Below are 23,744 nucleotides of genomic sequence, written 5' to 3' on the forward strand. Positions count from 1 at the left end.
CAAGAACACTGCAAAATGTTTTGCCAAATGGGGGAAGACACACAGACAGGTATGTTACAGAACTGAGGACATCTTATCATACCATATACTTTCCCTTCTGCCCAATCCCCTCTTCTAGTCAAAGCCCAGTTAAAACTGTGGAACTCTCAACTTCTCTACTCTCAAATCTGTCTAGCATGACTCCAACAGGTAAAGAATTATGCTTGTTTAAAAAAACAAAAACAAACAAAAAAAAAATAAAAACATGATTTCTCACTATCCTATAATCCCCTCCTTCATTTCTAAACATGAAACAATGTGAGCCAAAATTATTCTAACTCAACTTGTCTCTACTTGATTATATATATATATACACCTTGCCTCTTGCACTACCACCCCAGTTCCACCCTGCTGTACCAAATCCTTAAAATTATTGTATTTTGTTTGATTTGCCTGTTTGTTTTGTTTATGTTTTTGTCTGTTTGATTTCTGAGTCAGGATCTTGCTGTCCCTTGCTAGCTTGGAACAGACTACATACAAAGCTCAGGTTGGCCTGCATTTTTGGCAACCCTCTTGCCTCAGCCTTCTAAAATGCTTAGATTACAAGTGTGTACCAGTCCAGCCAACATTGACCTTTTTATAAAAAGATGCTTCAAGATAAATTAAATCTTTCTTTTTGGAAGCATACTCTAAAAACTCATCTTCCATTGTCTACATATTTCAGTGCAAATTAGTTTTAATGATATAATTGATGAATTTTATACAATAGAATTTACTTCTGAAATGTTTCACACTTTCAAACACTGGACCTACTGCAATGAATTGGAAACCAGATACATTCAAGTTCTTCCTTTTAAAGAAATGCAAATGTTTGTCTTCTTAATAGAATCCAGAATAAGTCTTTGATATAGGAGGAGAAAAAATCAAGTTTTGATTTCCAAAAGGAAAGCAACTATCTCGGGACTTGACATAGTACAGAGTTTTGCAGACCCTGGCATTGCAGGGTACTAATTAAATTGCTTTTATGAAATGAGAGAAGCAATCTTGCTATTCCCATCACAGACTCCTGCTTTATGGAGGAAACAAGTGCACATGGCTCAAATTAAAGTTCCTGGCACAAAGCAAGCCCAGTGGACAAAAAGCAAACACTTGTACAGCAAGCATCCAATCACCAGGTTATCTTCAGTGGAACTCAGCGGAGCACAGAGCAGCAGACAGTTAGCTGTGAGCAGGCTGACTGAAAAGAGTGACAAGCTGCACAGAGAAAACTATAGAAGTTCTCTGAAGAGTTAAGAAATCACCTGGCCAGAACTACAATGCAAGAGCCTGATAGTCTCAGACCTGTAGGATACTATTTCAGATCTCATTTTCCTTTTAAAGTCATTCTCAGTTCAAATACACACACAAAAAGAAAGCCTTTGTGGATAATATGAAGATAGGAGTACATAGGATCAGTATACACAGCATAGTCTCTAGTGGCATCCAGACACTGAAGCACAAGAGCCACAGTGGGATGTGCCTTGAAGAATGCACCTCTACAATACACAGAATTGAAGGAGTATCCTGAAACTTCAAACACAGATATGGGAAGACAAGGGTCTGAAGGCCAACAGAGCTTGCATGATAACCAGAATCAGCACCAACCTACACAATGCAAAGAAAAGTAAGGAAGTTTTCATTTTTGTAGCTACAGCTATAAAGATGAATACACTATCTAGCAGAAGCTCAATAAATGACCCAGAAGTGTTCTAATGGTGAAGATGAAAATCTCCTGTGAAACCAAAATGCCAAAAATAAGAAAGTTGATCTTCTCTTTATCATCATTAAACCAGTCTAGTTGGTGAGAATATTGTTGCAATGGCAAAAAGAAACTATTACTGTCAATGGACAGTAAATATCACATGAAGAAGCCTATAAATCAAATCTATGGCTCAAGAAAAATTGTTTCGTTCCAGTATCTCCCAAGGAGTTCAAAAATCCATAAAACTGCACAGGAACTAGAAGAAGGAAGCAGTAGGAAGGTCCTACACAGCAAGCATGATACGGGCAGAGGCACCTTCAGTGGGCAGCTCACTTTTCAGCATTCTCACTCTTTGGCGACCTTCACAGGGGCTTCCTGCAAACCTGCTCAATCTATTTGCTCACTGGTCTATACTGAAAACACAGTTAATAACAAAATTTCATTATTAATTTCATAGTCAAAGGTTCTATTTTCAAAATATTCCCTGAGGAGGGCTAGTTTTCGCCAATCCTGAAAAATCTATTCCTACAATTTGCTGTCTGGCTTTCTTCCCCTATTAAAACATCAAATCTTGCCGGGCGGTGGTGGCGCACGCCTTTAATCCCAGCACTCGGGAGGCAGAGGCAGGTGGATCTCTGTGAGTTCGAGACCAGCCTGGTCTACAGAGTGAGTTCTAGGAAAGCCCAAACTAGACAATGAAACCCTGTCTCAACCCCATCCCCCAAAGGCCATCTCTTCTCTGAAAACTTTATGCTCCCAGAGGATCTGTACCAGTCACAGTGTCGTACGGGGAAGGGGTGGGTATGACCCCACTTCTGGGCTGCTTCACAATGCAGCAGAGGAAGGAGGGAAGAGGCTTAACAAGATGAACACACATAACTGATATGGTCCTCCAAGAGCAGTCATTTGAAAGTGGCTCTTTAGTACTGGTTGATGATCATCTCAAAATTTATAGGTGCCTGGGGTCCACCCACACACATTCCGATTTACTTCATCTGAAAATGCTTCCACATATAGCACTTTTAAGAAAACTTTTCCCTAAAAGCTCTCTTAGTACCAACACTTCAGAAACAACATAATTAAGATCAAACAGAAAAATTAAAAAGACAAGGAAGGTTTGTGTCCTTGATTTGTTGTCCTGTTGTTTAGTACACTGCAATACTAAAAACAAAAACCCTATGACCTGAAAGAGCACATAAATAAGTGAGAAAACAAGCAAGGATCACGGGATCTTTCTCAGCCTGGGTTCTTTAAAGCGATGAAAACCCTAAACAGTGATCTTCAAAAACACCACCAGTGGTGTAGACTGCACGAGCATTGAGGCCCTATCAAATTCTCTACAGTGGGAAGAAAAGGGTGCTGAGAGATAACAGAGCAACATGGTATTGGAAGATTACCCACTGCTAGCTACCAAAGAACCAGGAGTCAAGCAGATATTGGTTTTAAAAAAAAACCATGAAGCACATGGGTTGCCTGCACACTCCAGCTTAGCCTTCTCCGGGCAACGATAAAGAAAGAAACTTCTAAACATCTCTCTTATTCCCAAGGAACTTAAAGCCAGAAATCCTCTCACGGCCAGGTTCTTATAACAACACTTCACATAGTGGAAGGGTCATTTAGTGAGATCAGAGGCTCTCCTTCATCGGTACCAAAGAAGCAATATTTTGTGCCTACAAACAAGATGTCAACTAAACAAAGTCTTATGTATACCTGTTTTTCAAAAAACAGCCCCCCATTTTTTGATTATTTGTTTACTTAGTATGCACTAGTGTTTGGGTTTTGCCTGTACATATATCTGTGTGAGGGTGTTAGATCCCCTGGAACTGGAGTTACAGACAGCCGTGAGCTGCCATGAAGATACTGGGAATTGAACCTGGGTCCTCTAGCTTGAAGAGCAGCTAGTGCTCTCAACTGCTGAGCCACTCTCTAGCCCCCAACCCAAATTTTTTCAGAGTACAATAGTTAATTTCTTTAATAGGTATAGACTTTCAGTATCAAGAAAAGAAGTAAAAGTTTGCAGTTGCTAGCCTTTCTGTAACAACTTAATGAGAACCTAGCTCAAAAGTCACCATAGAACAAATGCTATGCCAGACAAAACAGAAATGAAAAGAAAGCTTGAATCCAGGACTTTGCTTCTGAGTCTTATTTTCCTCATCTATAAATTAATCTACCATAAGGGTTGTTCCAAGTATTAAATAAGGCAATTCTTACAATTAAAGTTCTTCAAAAAATAAAAATAAAAACAAATCAATTTGTTTTTCTAAAATTAGTATGAAAAAATGCAGCCACTATATTTCATTGACTCTGAGATACTATCGTGCTAGATACCACTAAAAAAAATGACACAACATTGGTTCAAGTTTGACATGGACCCATCTGAAATATGCACTGATTTCAGAAGGAACAAAAGCTGAAAAAAGTGCATGGCCTACACAGGCACCATAGTCCTGGTCACCCAATTCCTGGTGTGCAGAAAGTTAAGACAAATAGGCATCTGCTATGATATCTAAGAGAGAAAAAAAAGAAAACCTTCAGGCAAAAAATGATGTTTGATTTTACTAGAAAACCCTCAAAAGCAGTTTGGTTTTGTTTGCTTTTTAAGTTTGACATTGCAGAATACAGCATGTGGTTTCAGTTGCAGAACTAGCCAGAATCTAAAGGCATTCTATCCTATAACATAATCTTCCAAGGAGATTACACATGTCAACCACAGGGGTGGGAGTTGGGATGGGGATTATCTTATTGAAAATTAAGGTATGGTGGCACATTCTGCAAGCCTGCCGCCCAGGATACGGAGGCAGGAAGACTATGAGTTTGAGGCCAGCCTGGGTTACATAATGACACTTTGTCCTCAAAATGGTATGTGGCTTTCAGTTCAGGAAGCCTAGGGTAAGGTCTAGCAATCCTAAGCCCCAGGGTGATGCTAGTGATATTGATGCACACTAACTTTGAATATCAATATACTTTATTACATATTATGAGACTTCCTTGAATGCTAATTATCCCTGTTATACAGATAAAGAATTCAATTGAGACTCAAACCCTGACTTTTATATGTAATACAATACCCAAAGTTTTACAAAAATCAATTATAATATACTAGCCTCCCAAGCCAAATTGTTGTGGCCCAGATGAACAGCTAGAAGTATGCATTCTCCAGGTCAGAAAGCAGGAGCTTGACACAAATAGGGAGAGCTTCCAACATCTCCCCAAGTTAGACCAGTTGTCACTAATCCAATGTTTGCAGTGGATAAACAAGGTAGCAATCATGTTCAACCTATTTGAAGAAAATCAGAAGACCAACAGAGTCCTTAGATAAGCATTATCACCCATAGAATTTCAAATTTCCTATGATTTTATAACTACTTGTGAACTCAGTAAATAGGAAGACAAATATCGTATTCCAGGAACAAATGAAATAAAAGCTAAAAGGAAAAAAAGACTTGACTCAGGAATTCAAGTTTTTCTTATCCCAAAATCTACCACCGTAAAAGGTGGGGGATACACATGCAGCAGGCTAGATAGCATTCACAGTAAGTGTGAGAACAGTGCAGCTGTCAGAGTCTTCTGCTGAACCTCAAAATAAGTTAGGTAGTTTGTTTGTAGCAGGTTCTATGTAGCCTTGGCTGGCCTGGAATTCACTATGTAGACCAGGCTGGCCTCAAACTCGCAGGATACTTTGGCTTCTCTCTGGTGTGCACCGCCATGCCCCACCTCCTAAAAGTGTTCCTTATCTCAGAAACAAAAACTATTAAGTTGAGAGTATTTACAGCACCAAATACCTCAAAGAAGCACAGGGAAAGCAAGATAAAGAACTAAATCCTTTTATTCAAGCTGTGATGAGGAAATCTCATGAAATTGGAAAACTACTTGCTCTCCAAAATTAATACTGAAGTTTTTAAGAAAGATGTTGTATCCATATCATGAGAACTAGAGAATGATTCAGGTTTCCCATGAGTACAGTTTTCTCTAGGTGTCATCCTAACCAACAGAGGTGTTAACACAGGTCATAAAAAACACCAGCAGAGGAGCTGGAGAGATTGCTCAGAGGTTTAAAAGTGTAGCCTGCTGTTCCAGAGGTCCTGAGTTTAATTCCCAGAAACCACATGGTGGCTCACAACCATCTGTAGCAAGAGCTGGTGCCCTCTTCTGGCCTGCAGGCATACATGCAGACAGAATCACTGTATACATAGTGACATTTATTTAAAAAAAAAAAAAAAAAAAAAAAAAACAGCAGAATGCAACTCCAATGCTGACCAGCCATTCTCTGGTCAACATGCCTGAATATGGCACCTGTCAACACCATGGCTTGATATCCACCAGTCTTCTATCAATCTACAGATGGCATAGAAATCAAAGTGTTAGATAGGGTTCTACCCCCACAGCCGTTCTCCTAAGAGAGGAGAACACAAATTTTCGGTTATTATTATCTTGGGTGTACATCTCAGAAGCTTAGAAAATTATCTAACTGCCAAGAGTGCTGTCTCCTGGAGACTACTGTTTTCAACTGGAGGTAGGATAGTCATCATGTCATCTGGCCTGAGGCCTAATTTCATCTAATCACAATACTACCCCCGAAATAAAAATGACCAGTTTTCCAAAACAACTAAAAATGAACCCCCAAAGGTGGGGTTTTATCATAAAAACTGTCTTTAAAATGATTCCACTAGTAATAACTTCATTCCGCTGTTGTATCTACGTTTCAATTCAAGTGATTTTTCTCCCTCTTACAAAGTTCACAGAATCTGGGTGTGTGCCTGTGGCTAATGTTCACAAACCAAAAACTGGTCAGATAATTCACAGCCATTGTTATCAAGGCTCTCATTTCTCTCCAGCAAGTAACTCAAAGCAGCAGGCAGTGTTTAGAAGGCAGCACTTTCTCAAAGAAATCTTAAGAGGTTAAGGAGTGAAGAAACTGAGGTGAGTATTAATGAAAACAGAGTTCCAGTCTTCTCTTGAGAAGATAGGAAAATAAGCATTCGGCTTGATCCCATTCCTCATATCCAAAATATAGATCTATTCTCCCCCAAGGAGCTGCTTGAGAAGGAACACAGAAGCTGTTTCCTATCTGATTTATAAGTCACTGTGTCTGGACAAAGTCAAAAGATCCAGAAACATTCGGGTCAGCTTTGAAAAGGGTAGTACTCAAAAATGTACCTGACATACAGAGCAAGCTACTAAACACCAAACACCAACTACTGCTATTCTAGAGTTTTAAGCAACAGAGGGACCAGCACAGAAAAGGAGTCTAGGTAACAAATGCAACATATAAAGAAATACATGTATGGATAAAACCAAAATTATGATAATATGGGGGAAAGGTATTTCAAACATTTGTCACCAGATAGTATTAGGCCATTAAAAACTTTCCAAGAAAAGAATTGAAAAGGAACAAAACCAAGCAAGTTAGGGGGTAAAGAAGACAGGCAGATGCCAGAGTCCCTACTGGTCTTCTTAGCTGCAACATATAATATCAGTCAGAGAGTACAAAATGAGTAAAACTCAAGTAGATTATTTCTTAAGATTCTTCTATCTATAGAGCTGATATATATAGTATGCTTTGAGAAAGCAATCACAAAGCTTCAGAAAGAATGCTTTAATAGGAAGTGGCAGGAAACAAAGGCTGCTATAGCTACTATTTGGCCAGCATAAGTGAGGCTAGTGGCAATGAATTTAAAAAAATAAAAAGAAACTTCAAACTCCCCTCATCAGGATAGGCAAAAAGCTGCTTAATAAAGACCACCATAAAATCAAAATCTAGCCTGCAAAACAAGAATGCTTTTTAAGGTCTTGGTTGGTGGCCAATCATTCCTCTCTCAGACAAGTACCTCCCTTCTACTGACACCCAACTTCTGCTTCCTTTGTAAAGAAGTTGCTTTTGGTTGTAATGAAGAGTGTTTTCTCATAGATCAAGTAACTGAGACTTTGATATTAGCTCTTATCTCACCTAATGATGTGCCCCATCTTTGAAATGTAGTTTACCTCTCCTGCTAATGCTTGCTGAGCTCTGTGCTACAATGGAAGTGTTAACACCCTCTAATGAATGCTGTGAGTACCTAGGAAACTCAAAAGGCACATTTTGCTTTGAGGGAAGGGGAAGAAAGAGATAGGAACAAGTTCCTCAAGCCAACTTACAAATCCTCCTTTTCTTAGACAGGAATCGCCCGGGGATGAGCTCAACACATACTCCACCATGCTAACGCCTAGTCCCCCACTCTCCGATCGTGGGGACAGTACAGAATTGACCTCACTGTTCACATGGAAACTCTGACCAGGTCTTCTCTGCACCATGATTGGCTGGGAAACTGAATGATCTACAAAAAAGATACACAAGTATGACACAGTGCAGCCAGAGGACCAAACAAATTATGAGTGATGTCTCATGGATAAAGCAATGTCTGGGAATCAGGAGACCCGCTAGAGTCAGCTGAGCCAAGCTTTCCTCTTGGTTCTTTCAATAAGCACTGATATTCTACATAAGCTAAGGACACAGAACACACCCCTCCTCTATCTAGGATAGCAAAGGAGGACAGCAGTTCACATAGCTAGGTTGATAAGCCAATGTTCACCTCTTTAGAGTTGCAGAATTTCTTTAATGTTGCTTACTGGCAACAACAAATCTTTCTGAGAACTCCATTTTGCACTGTCCTGAACACAGCTTGTCCAGTGTTGGGTTTTTTATCTTCTCTTCTCTGGAAGCTATGGTTTCTATCTACTGCTGCTGTTTTTGCCTCTAGTAACTCTCCCCAGCCCTCTTCAGAGGAAGTCTATCACAAGAATGTCTGTGCCTGGTGATTTCATTTGGTCCCACGCACATTTAAAGATTACTATCCCATATATGGCACAGAACATTAAGGGGTGAAAGAATCATGAAGTTCAAAGTACAGGCTTGGATTTTCCAATTCCAGGCAAGCTGACAGTAGCACAAAGTGAAAACTCAGAACTAAATTTACAGTCATTTCAAATGAGTACATTCTTCTGTGACTAGAACTTCAGAAAATATTGAAGATTTGATTTTGCATTACTTATTTTTAATATATTACAATATCTAAGCTACTACTGGACAGGACATTTGCTTGGAGTGTTTTTGCCACTGATGTGAAATTCATGACTTGCCAAGTGCTGAGGAAGGGAGCTCTAAGACAGGCATAAATCACAGTAGAGACGCTAGAGCTAGATTACCTGATGTTCCCCAGGCACTGTCTCGCCATTGATCACCCAGGAATATTCCTTTTGGTCCATCTTTGCTGGATTCATCTGTTTCCCAAAACTTTTTACCTGGCAAGAGCTGCTGCAAATTAAAAATAATAGATGCTTTTAAAGAATTCATAAAGAATGAAAGTACAGCAGTCAACACTTTCTTTAGACAAGGGTTCTGAAGATGCTCATGGGCCCTGAAGGGCTCAATCGAAGGGTTTTGGCTACACAGCTGTGATCAGAGCACTGTTCTTATTTACTAAAAGATACAGAAAAGCCTAAAGCAACGGGACATCCATCATAATTACCTAGAATCATTCACTTAGTCTATGTGAAGATTTCTGAGGAGGAGGTAAGGGTAGAAACATCGCCCTGTTAGCTAACGGCTTGCTAAGATGACTCTAACTGCAAAGGAATGTGCCTACGACTGTTAGCATACTGTCTGCACATGCACTGCCTGACCATACAAAGTTACTCAAGCAAGAGCATGAACCCAGCTATGAACCCGAAGTACAGAATGCAAGCTATAACGTCCAATAACCAACACTTCCCTACCACATCTGTTCTAAGACTTTAGAAAGCGAAAAAAGTCATTCATCTACTTCCAGAAGGGAAATCAAATTTCTTAACCTCTGTTAGGTTTAATACTTGATAGTGCCATTAAAGTGATTTCAATCAAAGAAACAGGGGTCTCAGTTACAAAGGAAAAGTCCTTAAGACTGCCATCATTCTTGGTCTTTAACTTAATAAATTCTTACTCCCTCTAATTATGTTTTCTGTTCAACTGCTATTCCTCAGACAGGATACCAAGAAGTTTGAGATAACATGTAACACTATTTCTGAGCATAAAAGGGCATACCTGAAGAGCTGACTTATGCAATGTCAGAAATGGAATGCTGACTTTCAGAAATAAAGTCACCAGAAAGCCCAAGAGTTCTGCTCTCCTCCTGGACATGTTGAACTTTCCCACTTATTAGCAACACCTGAGCATAATAAAGAAAACAAAGCTGTCCACAAAAATCAACCCCAGCTTTCCAGCCTCACTGCTGCTTTCTCAGCACAATGTTAACCCACCCTCAAAAAGTTTCAAACTATTCCACAGGCATAGGTTACTACATGAACCCAAGCAGTTTGCAACCTTTTACAAACAGAAAAAAACTAACAAAAAGACTTCTGGCCTGACGTTTACTTGTACAAATGCTAAGCAGCCTCAAAGATGGAAAGTTAAATTACAAGCATCAATCAATCCTTCATTGGTGCTTTTTGGGGATCTGTTAACTAGCGCTGGTTTTGAGAGAAAGAGGGAAAAGAAGAGGGAGAAACAGGCGTCCAGACGAAGCTAAGCAGGAACAGGAAGCGCTGGACTAAATAGGTAAATATGCCCTGGGAACTACTTATTAAACTGCCCTCGGCCTCCTTCCTCCTCTTTTTTTCTGAGGCCAAACCTGTTTTTCAGAGGCTGTGCCAATCAGAAACATCATTGGCAAGTACCAAACAGCTTCTTGGGAAATGTATTCAGTGGCATCAGACACAAGCAAAATTATGGTCAAATTCCAGAAGAGTTAGTGAAAATTATTTACTATACAAGGAACAACTTAAAAGAATTCCTGCTTTCACATTCTATTTCTCCTCCTCACCTTGCAAATGACCTCGCCAAAGAGCCTATAAAACTTCCTTACTCACTAGCTGTATGCCTTCTACCACCTTCAAGTCTGACAAAAATTGTCATTCTTAGTTTGAAGAGGGTGAGACCAAACAGGAGTCCCAATTTACCACTCTTCTTTGTATACTAAAAGAAGCACAAGTAGTCATATCTATGTTGATTAATTTTATGCTCCGTGAAATGGTGGAAAAAGCAAAAGTGACTGAAACTAGTCCTATGCTGCCATTTTTTCCTATCTTAATCCTCTATATAAACTCAAGAATAGCCTTGACAAGTACCAGGCTTAACATATAAACAATCTTGCTATGTTTTATCAGTTGGTAACTAAAAGCAGCGATCTTTGAGCTCAAGGTGTCAAAGGGGATTTGTGAGATTCAAATGTTGTTTATTATTATCTGTTAGGCTGTCACAACATGCAAAGCAGCAAGTACATATAGAAAGCAATATTTTTAGGACTGGTGAAATGGCTCAGAGGGTAAAGATGCTTGCCTCAAACCTGAGGACTTGAGTTCAATCCCTGGAACCCACATATGTTACAAGAGAAGCAACTCCATATGTTGTCCTCCAACACGAACTATGGCACACATAAATTCACAAATATACATATGAACAATAAATAAATCAACAATGAAACAAATATGAAAATAGTAAGTAGAGAGTCTACTTCCTATTAGTAGCAGATGCAAGCAACAAGGTGCAATGGAATGAAATCAAAGTTTGTTCCTAGCTCACTGAGTCAACCAATTCTCCTACTACTAAAAATAGAAAGCAAACACTAGAGGTAGCCCCCACAGTACTAGAGCTCTATATACATTAGTGAGGTGAAGATCAGTTAGCTAGTATCAGTGAGAACAGTAGGTACTATTTGGGCAAGTTCCCAAGAGATAAAGAGAAAGAAGAGGGGGCAGACAGAGTGCAGCATGCTGATAGAGGCCAGGCAAAGTAGAAAGGGTGAGTTGAATCGGTGCTCAAACATCGCTGTACCAAGGGAATCTGGGCAAGTTAAAATTAGTTAAGCCCTTTAAAATCTCTAAGTTCTACACAGAACCTAGCATTTACTATTGAGTACTGTCTGTACTCAATTGTGGTAAGCAGAAGAGATGACTCCAAATGACCTAGTCCCGTTGTACTGTAAACAGGACCTATAATGGGATGCTGTGAGGTCACAGAAGTTATAGTGCCCTGCACTGCTTCTATTTCCTTCTACTACCACCACCATTGCTCAGCTTTTAGACAGTTGTTATGCTGTGAACCACACCAGAGAGTGGCTCACTTTGCCAAGGAACCAAGAGATCTCTACCCAACAATTCACTAGAAACTGAAGGCCTCATTCTAAGAGTCCATGAAGACCAAGATCCTGATATCAACCACATGAATTTGGAAGATTCTTCTGTCATAAAGCTGAGCAAAAATTCAGACCTGGTAGGCATCGCTACCAGGTAAGGCCTGCTACTTATAAGAGACCTTATAAGTCATGAGGTTTAAACAATGGCCTTCTAAACTGTCTGGGATTTGTTACACAGTGAAGGAACTAATCAATCATGACTATGCAAAAGTACATATTTCAAACACTTGAGTTTGTTTTTAAGAAAGACTTCTTGCCTAGCAGTGGTGGTACATGCTTTTAATCCCAGGACTCCAGCACTTGAGGCAGATGCAGACAAATCTCAAGAGTTTGAAGCCAGCCTGGTCTACAGAGCTAGTTCCAGGACAGCCAGGGCTGTTACACAAGAGAAACCTGTCTGAAAAAGAACCAAGAAACAAAAAGGAGAGAAAGAGAAAAAGGAAAAAAGAAATGTTTCTCATCCCTTTTCTAACAGCTAAATCCCAGTACTGAAAGTACACTAGTTTTTAATTTAGAAAAAAAGTTATTAATTAGTTCTGTCCATTTCATGCTCTCCTCTACTCTGTTTTATAACCCTTTCACACTGAAAATAAGTAGCTTTTAAAGTTATGCTTGCTAACTGACAAGCAGTAGCAACACTTTCAACTTTTTATTCAAAGTCAATAATGAAAGTACTCAACTTCAATGCTGATGGTAAAACAGAGCTAGGTAACAACTTTAATATAAAAATCAAGATCCAAGAGCCACTTAAATTCAGCAATCACACCTCTGGAGGTAATTCTATCCACCACATAAGCTACAGCCTCCCCACAAATCAACTCACTGCCAAAAACAAGTTAAGTTGCCAAACTATCACGTCAGCTAGAGTTAATTTCAATCAATACAAATTTAAATGCAACCAGCATTAACTTATTTGCAGGATTTGGGGTGGGGGAAGAATTACTGACAATCTACACAAAGTTAAAACGCTCAGTGTACTCTGATGATGAGCAACATTCCTAGCCAGCAGACATTTTCTTTTGTGGAGCAGGTAAGCCTAGGCTTGGAACTCTGTAAGTAATCCAAGTAGATTTCCAGCTCTAAGCAATCCTGCTTCAGCTTCCTGGCCCAGAGATTACAGTCAAAAAAAAAAAAAAAAATCAACAAATCACAGTACAGCTTTACAAAACTCACTTTAAGTGAAAACTATGCTATAAAAGGTTAAGATCTGACAATTCTTTTTTTCTTCTTCCTTTCTTTCTTTTTTTAGTTTTGAGACATGTAGCCTTGGCTGTCCAAGAACTTTCTCTGTAGACCAGGCTGGCCTTAGATCACAGTGATCTGCCTGCCTCTTCTTCAAGTGCTGAGATTGAAAGCATGCAACACCACCACCCAGCAATACCAGACAATTCTAAAAGAAGGTGATGGGAAGTAAGAATTGGTCCAACAAAAGCCAAGGAGACAGATGCTGTCAGACCATTAACACAGTTGGCACATTGAAAAGAGCAGATGATACCCAAGTTCACACCTAAGAAAGTCAGCTTGAGTACAGTGAACCTGCAACCATGAGTCCAACAACTTCTCTGGCTCCAATGCTAACAGCAAGTAGCTTCTCAAAACTGACTTCATGAGTCAAGCACAGTGATCACCGACCACAGTGATCCTGTCCACTGAAAACTACAATTTCTCCTCAGAAATTAATAGACTGCAATTAGGTTTTTACACATTGGTCTCCTGTGGTTCTGGTTAGAGTGGAGTCTATGCAATAATCCAATTCCTCTGAATGAGCAATAAAGGCCTACTAAAAATCTAAAAACCAGCTGGGCGGGTGGGTGATGGCGCATGCCTTTAATCCCAGAACTCAAGAGGCAAAGACAAGTGGATCTCTATAAGTTTGAGGCCAGCCTGATCTACAGAGAGGGTTCCAGGACAGCCAGCACTACACAGAGAAACCCTGTCTCAGAAAACACACACACACACACACACACACCCTACACATGTGGGAGGAGTGTCTCATATTGCCATCCTCAGCTTTAGAACAGACGTTCTCTTTCCCTATAATGTCCCATCAAATCGAATTCATAATTGGGTTTTTTTTTTTGTTTTTTTTTTTTTTGGTTTTTCGAGACAGGGTTTCTCTGTGGTTTTGGAGCCTGTCCTGGAACTAGCTCTTGTAGACCACGCTGGTCTCAAACTCACAGAGATCCACCTGCCTCTGCCTCCCAAGTGCTGGGATTAAAGGCGTGCGCCACCACCGCCCGGCCGAATTCCTAATTGGATAGAAGGAAAAAGTATGCCACTTTTCTTCTGAACCACAGGTTCATAGGAAATATTTAGACCAGTGAACACTTTGTGAGGCTTCGAGAAAACAGGAGAGAAGTACTGGTTTACAAGTAGTTAGATAGACACCAGAAAACTGACATTTTGCCTAAGAATACCATTCTTGCTTTTTAAGTCTAACAGAAAAAGAAAATAAAGTTATACCACTGGAGTATGGTTACACATGCCTATAATCTCAGCAATCAGAAGCAGAGGCAGGAGATATATCACAAATTCACTGCAAGCCTGTTCCACATAGTAAGTTCCAAGCCAAGTCTAAGATGATAAATACCTTGTCTCAAAACCAAAACAAGGCTGGAGAGATGGCTCAGTGGTTAAGAGCATTGGCTGTTCTTCCAGAGGTCCTGAGTTCAATTCCCAGCAACCACATGGTGGCTCATAGCCATCTATAATGAGATGTAGTGCCCTCTTCTGGTGTGCAGGCATACATGCAGGTAGAACACTGTATACATAATAAGTAAATAAAATCTTTAAAAAAAGGAAAGAAAACCCAAAACAAACATATAAAACCAAAAGCCTCATGGTCATTTTATATCCCTTATTAAGGATCCTTTAGCATATGAAGACTCTAAAGTGTTCATGATAACTTACAGGAATTCTCTTAATTCCACACGAAATTATTATCTGCTTCCTTATTACACCTTACAAACAGTGTCATGAACATCAAATGAAGAACTACTCCTACTCCAGAGGAGTAAGAGTTCCCTAACCCAGCCCAGATGTGAGTGCACACCTTTAATCCCAGCCTTCAGGAGGGAGAAGTAAGGTGATCTCTGTGACTACACAGGCAAACACTGTCTCAAAAAAAAAAAAAAAAAAAAAAAAAAAAACACAGGAGAGGGAAGGGGGGAAAAAAAGAAAAACGATTTCCCGATCTAAAGCTGCCCAACATACTCAGCCAGCAGATAAAACAAGCACAGTGCCACCTAGGCCACTGTAGTAAAAATCACTAACCAAGCAAACCCTACAGTTCTGCAGACCTAAGGAAGCTATTACCGAGGACTAGCACATATGACCAAATCAATATTAATGTCTGCCTAAGGAAGTATCCATGAAGTTCTCTGAGGGCCTTAACAGCAAGTGAGCATTCCTTCTGCTGCCCTACCCTGTGCTCTAAAGTGTATGTAAACTGCTAATACTTGTAAATATCTACCCAACTCTCTCCCTCCCCCTCATCCGTCTCCCTCTCTCCCTCACCATCACTCTCTCTCCTCTAACCCCTCTTTCTTCTCTCCTCTCTCTTCCCCCCCCAAGACACTACTCACAACAAAATTTGGCTTGTAAGTAAGACACACAGGGAAGCTTACAAACTCACAAGTATGATTAGGTTTCAAGTTATCTGGCTACTCAAATTTCCAAACCTAGTTTCACTTCAAATGACTAAAACATTTAACCATTTCGTAAGATTTTAAAAATCCTTTAAGTTTCTTCCTATCTGTTTTGGCCTTCTGAGAATAGAATGTGAGCTATGTTGGTGACTACAGTAATTCACAAGTTAATGAAAAGGAAAAAAAAAAAAAAAACAGCATTTCCAGAAATCCCTTCTCAAAACTTCACCACCAGATTTAGCTAGTCTCTTCATATCAGGTTTTGAAGCCAAACGCAACAACACAGAAAGTGTCCACAAATGTCATGACCTATACCGATGCTAAGTCGTTAGTCTGTTTATTAAAGTTTCGGGGGAATTGTTTATTTTGTTTTTTGGGTGTTGTTGTTGCTGCTGCTGCAGCGGCGGCAGCTGGTGGTGGTGGTATTGTGTGTATGCATGCGCCTGTTGAAGGGGTGGTTTAAGACAGGGTTTCTCGGTGTAGCAGCCCTGGCTGTCCTGGCCTAGAACTCAGAGATACACCTGGCTCTACCTCCCCAGTGCTAGGAATTTAAGGTTGCACCACCACATCTGGTTCTTTATTTATTAAAGTTTTATTCAAATTTGAAAATAAAATAAAGCCAACATGGCCTATAGAGTGAGCCAGTGTCTCAGAAAATAAATAAAAGTATAAATCAGTTACTCACAAAACTTTAAAAAGACTTAGTCATTCATTAACTGTTATCACAATTCTTTCATGAATTCTGGGGGGAGGGGGAATTGTCAGAAGAAGAATGAATAAAGGGTCATCTGAATTCCCAAGAATTTATCTCAATGACGATAACAACAACAAAAAACCTCTTCAATCTGTCATGGTAGTGTATATGCCTATACGTCTAGCACCCCAAGAGAATTATCACAAGCCTGGATTACAAACAAGATTCTTTCCCAATAACAAATACTTTCTCTCCCTTCCCCTCCTCCTCTAAAATGTAATAAAGATTTTCAAAGAAAAAGATTGCTTCTCTTTGTGCATTGTTCCCTTTTGGATCAGGATTCCAAGATGGATCAGCAGGCAAAGGCGCTACTTGCCCAATGGTCTGAGATCAATCTCCAGAACCTGTAAACAAGCTAATATCCCTAAATTGTTCTCTGACCTCCACATGCCCATCCACGCACATATAAAATTCTATTTTTAGTATCAAAAAGACACAGGTATAATGGCACACACATCTGTAGCCCCAGCACTTAGAAGGCAGAAGTAGAAGAAGTCTGAGTTTGAGGATAGCCTGTGTTATTACATAGTAAGACTCTGTCTTTCTAAGTAAAATAACAAAAATTACTGCTTATTGATTGATGTAGCAAGATTATGAATTCCTTGTTGAATTAGTAAGGACAGCAAGATGGCACAGCAAATAAGGGTGCTTGCCACCAAGTCTGATCATCTAAATTCAAGCCCTGAGACAGACATAGTGGAAGAAGAGAACTACTTCAAGTTGTATTCTGACCTATAAACAAACATACACAGTGATAAATACACAATCATGTGTATACACATAAATATACACACAACATCAACATTTTTAAATATCCTTAAGAGTTTACAACTCATAATCTAATAAATAAAACCTGATATTAAGTGATCTGGAATTCACTACAAATAAACCATTTTCTTTTCAGAGACAAAATTTGCTTCAACATGAATTTAAAATGACAAAAGTTAGCTGGACAGTGGTGACACACACCTCTAATTCCAGCACTTGGGAGGCAGAGATAGGCGGATCTCTGCGAGTTTGAGGTCAGCCTGGTCTACAGAGCAAGTTGCAGGACAGGCTCCAAAGCTACAGAAAAATCCTGTCTTAAAAAAACCACAAACAGGCCGGGCGGTGGTGGCGCACGCCTTTAATCCCAGCACTCGGGAGGCAGAGGCAGGCGGATCTCTGTGAGTTCGAGGCCAGCCTGGTCTACAAGAGCTAGTTCCAGGACAGGCTCCAAAACCACACAGAAACCCTGTCTCGAAAAACCAAAAAAAAAAAAAAAACCACAAACAAACAAAAAAGTAAGAATGGCAAAGGTTGGTGGTAATCTAGATTATACTGTATCACTGAACATAATTTGAATACCTACAGTTGCAGCTAAGTTTATAAATGGCAGCTTAAATAAAGGGCAATAAAAATCATCACTGGGTTCCATTACAAAGCCAATTATTGTGTTAAAAATAAGCATACGACAGGGTTGGGGCTGGGGCTCAGTCTTGAATTTAATGCCCAGCAAGACATGAACCATCAGTGTAGGAAGGGAAGGAATTTTTTACAAGACATTATTATTATTATTGGTGTATGTGAGAGAGAAGACATTTGCATGTGTGAGCGTGTCTGTGTTGTGACGGCCAGAAGAGCTCCCCTGGCACTGGACCACAGGCAGCTCCAGAGTGACAGTAAATAAATACCCTGAGTCATCTCTCCAGCCCCTGAAACTTAACAGTTTCTTGTCCTGGGTTATAAGACACTTCTGATGAGCAGGGTTAGTGCCATTCAACACCAGTTTTACCACCACAGTGAAACCCACCCATCACTTAGCTGGCCAAGATAAAGTCATTGAGTCTTCCCTCCTGAATCTAAAAAGCCTAATGCTGATTTTTCTGCCTATGGAAAAAATACGTTTTTACCCACAAAAAAATGTATGTCTGTGATCCCAGCAACCAGGAGGCTGAGGCTGGAGTAAAAGGCCAGCCAGGTTTTGGTGGAGTTTTTTCGGTGTTTTATGGGGTTTTTTGGGGGGAAAGGAGGCGGGGAACACCAGGGTTATTCTGTATAGCCCTGCCTGTCCTGGCTGGCCCCAAACTCACTGAGAGCTGCCTGCCTCTGCCTCCAAATGCACCTGCATGCACATGATACACACAAATAATGAAATACTAACCAAAGAAATTCTTCAAACCGAGTGAGAAGATAGTCTATATGCTGTATCTCAGCTGTGAAGCCCAAAGAGAACCCTTAAGGTGCCACTCAGCTTTCCCACTGCTTTACTTTCATACAGAGTAGCAATCGGGAACTTGTACATGCTAGACAAGCCCATGAGCTACATCCCTCCCTAGTCCTAAGAGACCATTTTGGATTTTTGTTGTTGTTGTCTATAATTCTTTTTTTTTTAAAGGATTTATTCATTTTCTTTGAGAGTGTTTTACATGTGTGCCAAGTAAGTGCTTGGTGCCTTCAGATATCCTGGAAATGGAGTTAGAGATGGTTGTGAACTACAATGTGGGTACTTGGAATCAAACCCAGGTCCTCTGCAAGAACATGAGCTCTCCTGCCCTTGTAACTGTAATTATAAATTAAGAATCAAGGCCTATTATAATGAACAAGAATGTAATCACTGATGCTAATTTAATTGCTTAAGTTGTTTTAACTGGGCATCTATTTTGTAGTTAACTGAGGCACAAAGGGCTAATGTTTCATCCATCCAGAAGGAATTAAGGTGCCCTAAAGATTCACTATGGGGGCTGGAGAGATGGCTCAGAGGTCAAGAGCACTCACTGGCTGCTCTTCCAGAGGTCCTGAGTTCAATTCCCAGCAACTACATGGTGGCTCACAATCATCTATGATGAAATCTGGTGCCCTCTTCTGGTGTGCAGGTATACATGCAGGCAGAATGCTGTATACATAATAAATAAATCTTTAAAAAAAAAAAAAAGATTCACTATGAACTGCTGAAGAATCAAGGTGTCCAAGCCGTGGAGTGGATTAGAGACATGAAAAACTGATGGCCTTTAGGACTCCCATCAGTCTGAGCTGCAGGCTGACTCTTAGACGACCACTACACTTTGAGGCACAGCCATTAGGAGCAACTTGTCCTCACAGTCTGCAAAAACATGTTGCTTTCAGGAAGCAAGTCCTTCAAAACATCCAGGCACACCGATAGCACCTCAAACGCCCTGTCACTTGTGATACATTGACTGAAAGACAAGTCACACACTGACCTCTTTCCATTGAGCACTCCTGAGTTCACAAAAGCTTTTTTCTTTTTCTTTTTTTTTTTTTTAAACAAACTCCCACTTCAAGTTACTGGAACAGCAAAAAAAAGTCTCTCCAACCTTAACACTGACAAATTAACAATCAGTTCAGGAAGAAACACAATAAAATGGAACTGTGTTGTCTGTCAAGTTACCTACTGATGAAGTCACATGCATAAATTATATGGCTGATCCATGTTCCGACCATATTCCTGTTAAAATACCCCTATATGAACAAAAACGACACAATTTTTCTTGATAGCCTAATATACAAAAGGCCTACCCCAGACCCTTTAGTACAAAGTTCAGGAATAAGGCAGTGCCAATACCATTCTGCAGCCAACATCCTCTAGAGTTTGAAATTCCAAATAACTGACAGAGAATACAACACTCAGCCCAGCCCCTCCGTCACAGTCAGCCTCTAGTACTTCTCACCACTCAAGTGAGCTACACGGTGCCAAAGACAGGAGCATTCTAAGAAATAACTACTTCAAAAATGTAGCTACTATTTATACAGAGAATACCAAAACAGAAAAGACTTTCTCTAAGTGCCCAGCTATGAGAACCACACCAAACTACAATGAAATAAATTTGATGTTCTCTGGTTCCTTATAACAAAATTAAGAAAGATTTGATAGGCATGGTGGTACACACCACACCCTTAATCACAGTGCTGTGAAGGCAAAGGTAGGCAGAGCTCTGTGAGTCTCAGGTCAGTCAGGGCTACACGAGCCAATAACTTAATGAAATAAATTAAGAAATTAAAAAAAAAAAGAACTTTAATCCCAGCACTTGGAAGGCAGAGGCAGGCTAATCTCCAAATTTGAGGACAGCCTGGTCTCCAGGACACCCAGAGCAACAGAGAAACCTTGTTTTGAAAAAAAAAAAAAGAATTGCACACGTTGTAGTTTAATACATATCTAAGTAAGCAACAAAGCACAAATAAGCCCAACTTCCTAGACACCATTATGGCTGGCTATGCACACAGAACAGGGGTGTCTATGTCACAGCAGATGATACAGACAAAGCTGCCTATTGATCTGGTTCAACTCCACGATTCTGGTAACAAATGCCTTGGCAGCTATGGTAGAGCATGCCGACCATACCCTCCCCTCTGCCTCCATACTCATGACATGGAGGCAAGAACACCTCAGGTTTCAGGCTAGCCAGGGCTACACAGTTAAGACTGTCTCAAAAACAGAGGGCCTCATATCAGACTCAACTTGACGGGCAACAGCCCTGTTGGATCCTGGGTACCAGTGTTTCTGAAGTAACTACTTGCAGAAGAGGAGCAGGGCCTTTCAGTTTTGTTGGTACTCATCCTCTTCACCACATCTTCACAACCCTAGGGGCAAAAAAGGCATCTAAGTGCTACAGCTGTTTATACAATTGAACTGGATTTCTTGGTGGTAAGTATAGGGCCTTAATTACAGGAGGAAGCCCCTGAACTCACTCCATAGATTTTCGCTGGTGAGAGAGCAAGAGAGCTTAATGCAGGAGCACAAACTAGCAGCTGATCTTTAAAAAGAGTAAAACTTGACATGATGAACTGCAAGTGATGTATCTAGGTTCAAACAGCCAGAGCATAAGCACATCAGTCTCTTGCCTATCTATTAAAAAAAAACATTCTAACATCGAAGGACCATCATGAAAAACATTGTCTATGAAGTGATAATAAGCATAGACAGAAAAACTGTTTGTTCCTATTTTTCTGTGCGCAACAAAATGGAATCAGTCCATTTAGTATTGACACTCAGAAATTTACCTGGTTTTCTTTCCCTCATCTTTAAAAAAAAAAAAAAAAGTGGACGGATGGGGTCCCGTCAGGGAAAGTGACACCTATGATCCCAGCATTTTCCAAGCAAAAACAGAGTACAAGTTCAAGGCAAGCCTTGGTTTCATAGTGAAGATATATTTCAAACAACAAAGCAAAATGAAAGAGTGACTCACAGATGATGCTATTAATGGTATCATATAAATATGGTATTGGAAGTGACATTTACTGTCATAAATGTTTAATTGTTTTACTCAAGTATAAAAATATGCATCAAAAAGACACTAACAGACAGCCACAGTGGCACACACATTTAATCCCAGCACAAAGGCAAGTAGATCACTGTAAAAGGGCAGGCTAGAGGGCTGGAGAGATGATTCCAGCAGTTAAGAGCACTGGCTGGGGGCTGGAGAGATGGCTCAGAGGTTAAGAGCATTGCCTGTTCTTCCAAAGGTCCTGAGTTCAATTCCCAGCAACCACATGGTGGCTCACAACCATCTGTAATGAGGTCTGGTGCCCTCTTCTGGCCTTCAGACATACACACAGACAGAATATTGTATACATAATAAATGAATAAATATTAAAAAAAAAAAAAAGAGCACTGGCTGCTCTTCCAGGGGGCCCAGATTCAATTCCCAGCAACCACATACATGCAGGCAAAACGCCAATGTATATAAGAAAAAAAATTAGTAGTAATAGTAATAAAGGCCAGCCTAGACTACATGGGACTCTCTACATGTTCCTGGCTGTCCTAGAACTCACTATTTAGACAAGGCTGGCCTCCAATTCACTAGAATTAAAGATACTGTATTCAGCCTCTTTTCTTTTTTAAGCTAGCATTTTAGCCAGAAGAGGAGCATGAAAGTGTAGAAATACATCAGTGCAAAGAAAGCAAAGATACTACTATGCTGCATTTCCGCATTCCAAGGACGCTCAATGTACACGGTAGGTCTGCCAAGCCTTCTCGGTAAGTGATAAGGTGGATACATGTAGGACTAAGGCTGAACACAGGTTTCAAAGTGATGGGACAAGGAGTTAGCAGCTAAGTTCTAAATCCCAGATACACCCACTCTTCTAGTTAAGAAGGAACCTTATCTTTGCCCTCAAAATGCCAAATCTCAAAACTTATTACAAAGCCTCAGGAATATCGCCCCAAATAAGGCAGAAAGTCACTTCACATCCAACACACAGTAACTTTAGTTAGTCGTAAACTAGAGTGCTTCTTTAGATCATGTGGCCTGACTACAATTCATTCTACCAGCAAGATGTAGGATATGTTCTAAATCAAATAGTTTTAATACAGAGTTAATAGAACTAGGGCCTTCATTATTGCTGTCTAGGCTCAACAGAGTTTGGAGAGAAGATGTTAGATTTATGGGCTGGCCAAATACTTTGTATTAATATATCTAGAAAGGCCTACTTTATAAGTCAACAATATATCTCTTTTCAACAATCAAATTTGTAGTCAACCGAATGAACTACACTAAAAAGGGATTTCCAGCTTAAACAGCAGTTCTCATTCAGGAAAATTCACAAACCCTGAATAAAACTTTCTAATTCTAGGAGACAATGTCAACCATAATGGAAAATAATTTAACATATTGAGCCACCACATCAAATCTCCACTTGGCCCTACTTACAAACCATGTATCCTGATGGATATTTCCAATCAGCTGTAGAAAGGTGAATGGGCCAGTGAAAAGAACGCAATGAGGGTTAGAACTCTAACACCATTGGCAGTTACATACATTAGTATGTATGAGGCCCAGCATGACATAAACAGAGTATGGTGGTACACAGCTATCACTCTAGCACTCTGGAGACGAAAGTGGTAGGATTAGAGGTTGAAGCTGGAGAGAATGACTCAGCAATGAAGAACACTTAATGCTCTGGCAGAGGACCTGGGTTCAGGTCTACCGATAGATAGCTCACACCCATCTATAATTCCCTTCAGAAGATCTGACACCCTCTTTTGACTCCCACAAGTTCCTGCAGGCACAGTGACATAAACTCATGCAGGCACACATATGCACATAAAAATATTTTTTAAATCTGTACAAGTTTACTATTTGTTGGAGTCAGCATGAGATACAAGAAAACCTATTATAGTCCAGGAAGAGTGGACTATTTAAAGAGTGTATGTTGGGGGGTGGGGGGTGGAGACCAGTGAAAAGTTCTAAGATAACAAATCACTCAGATGTCCTTTGGCATATTTTCCTCTCTCCTCCAAAAAGGCTAAAGCATTCTTTGTCAACATAAGGTCAAACTCTTATCTGGGAGCATGCTAGAACTAAACTCTCTTACTCAACATCTCCTAGAGAAAGAAAGAAGCACCAAAGATAAATGTTTGAACCACAGACGGAAGCACTGGCTAAGGCCTTGCTCTATGCTGGTTCTACCCTATGAAATTT

At 40.1% G+C, this 23,744-nt stretch overlaps 1 protein-coding gene across 12 annotated transcripts in view; it reads right to left on the reverse strand.

Annotated features, from left to right (window-relative positions):
- The window catches only part of Pum1 (pumilio RNA binding family member 1), a 115,221-nt gene that overhangs the window by 54,061 nt on the left and 37,416 nt on the right, over nucleotides 1-23,744 (reverse strand). For 6 of the 12 annotated variants that reach the window (XM_057783637.1, XM_057783634.1, XM_057783639.1 and 3 more), the window contains exons 4-5: nucleotides 8,903-9,011; nucleotides 7,856-8,034 (exon numbers count right to left, since the gene is read on the reverse strand). The exons of 5 other annotated variants lie outside the window; for them this stretch is intronic. In XM_057783637.1, the coding sequence (XP_057639620.1) occupies nucleotides 7,856-8,034; nucleotides 8,903-9,011 (288 nt within the window). The remainder of the gene's footprint in view (nucleotides 1-7,855; nucleotides 8,035-8,902; nucleotides 9,012-23,744) is intronic. One more of the 12 variants, XM_057783635.1, reaches the window with a different exon arrangement.

This window comes from Chionomys nivalis, chromosome 11 (genome assembly GCF_950005125.1).
Source record: "Chionomys nivalis chromosome 11, mChiNiv1.1, whole genome shotgun sequence".
In the NCBI taxonomy this organism is placed as follows: Eukaryota; Metazoa; Chordata; class Mammalia; order Rodentia; family Cricetidae; genus Chionomys; species Chionomys nivalis.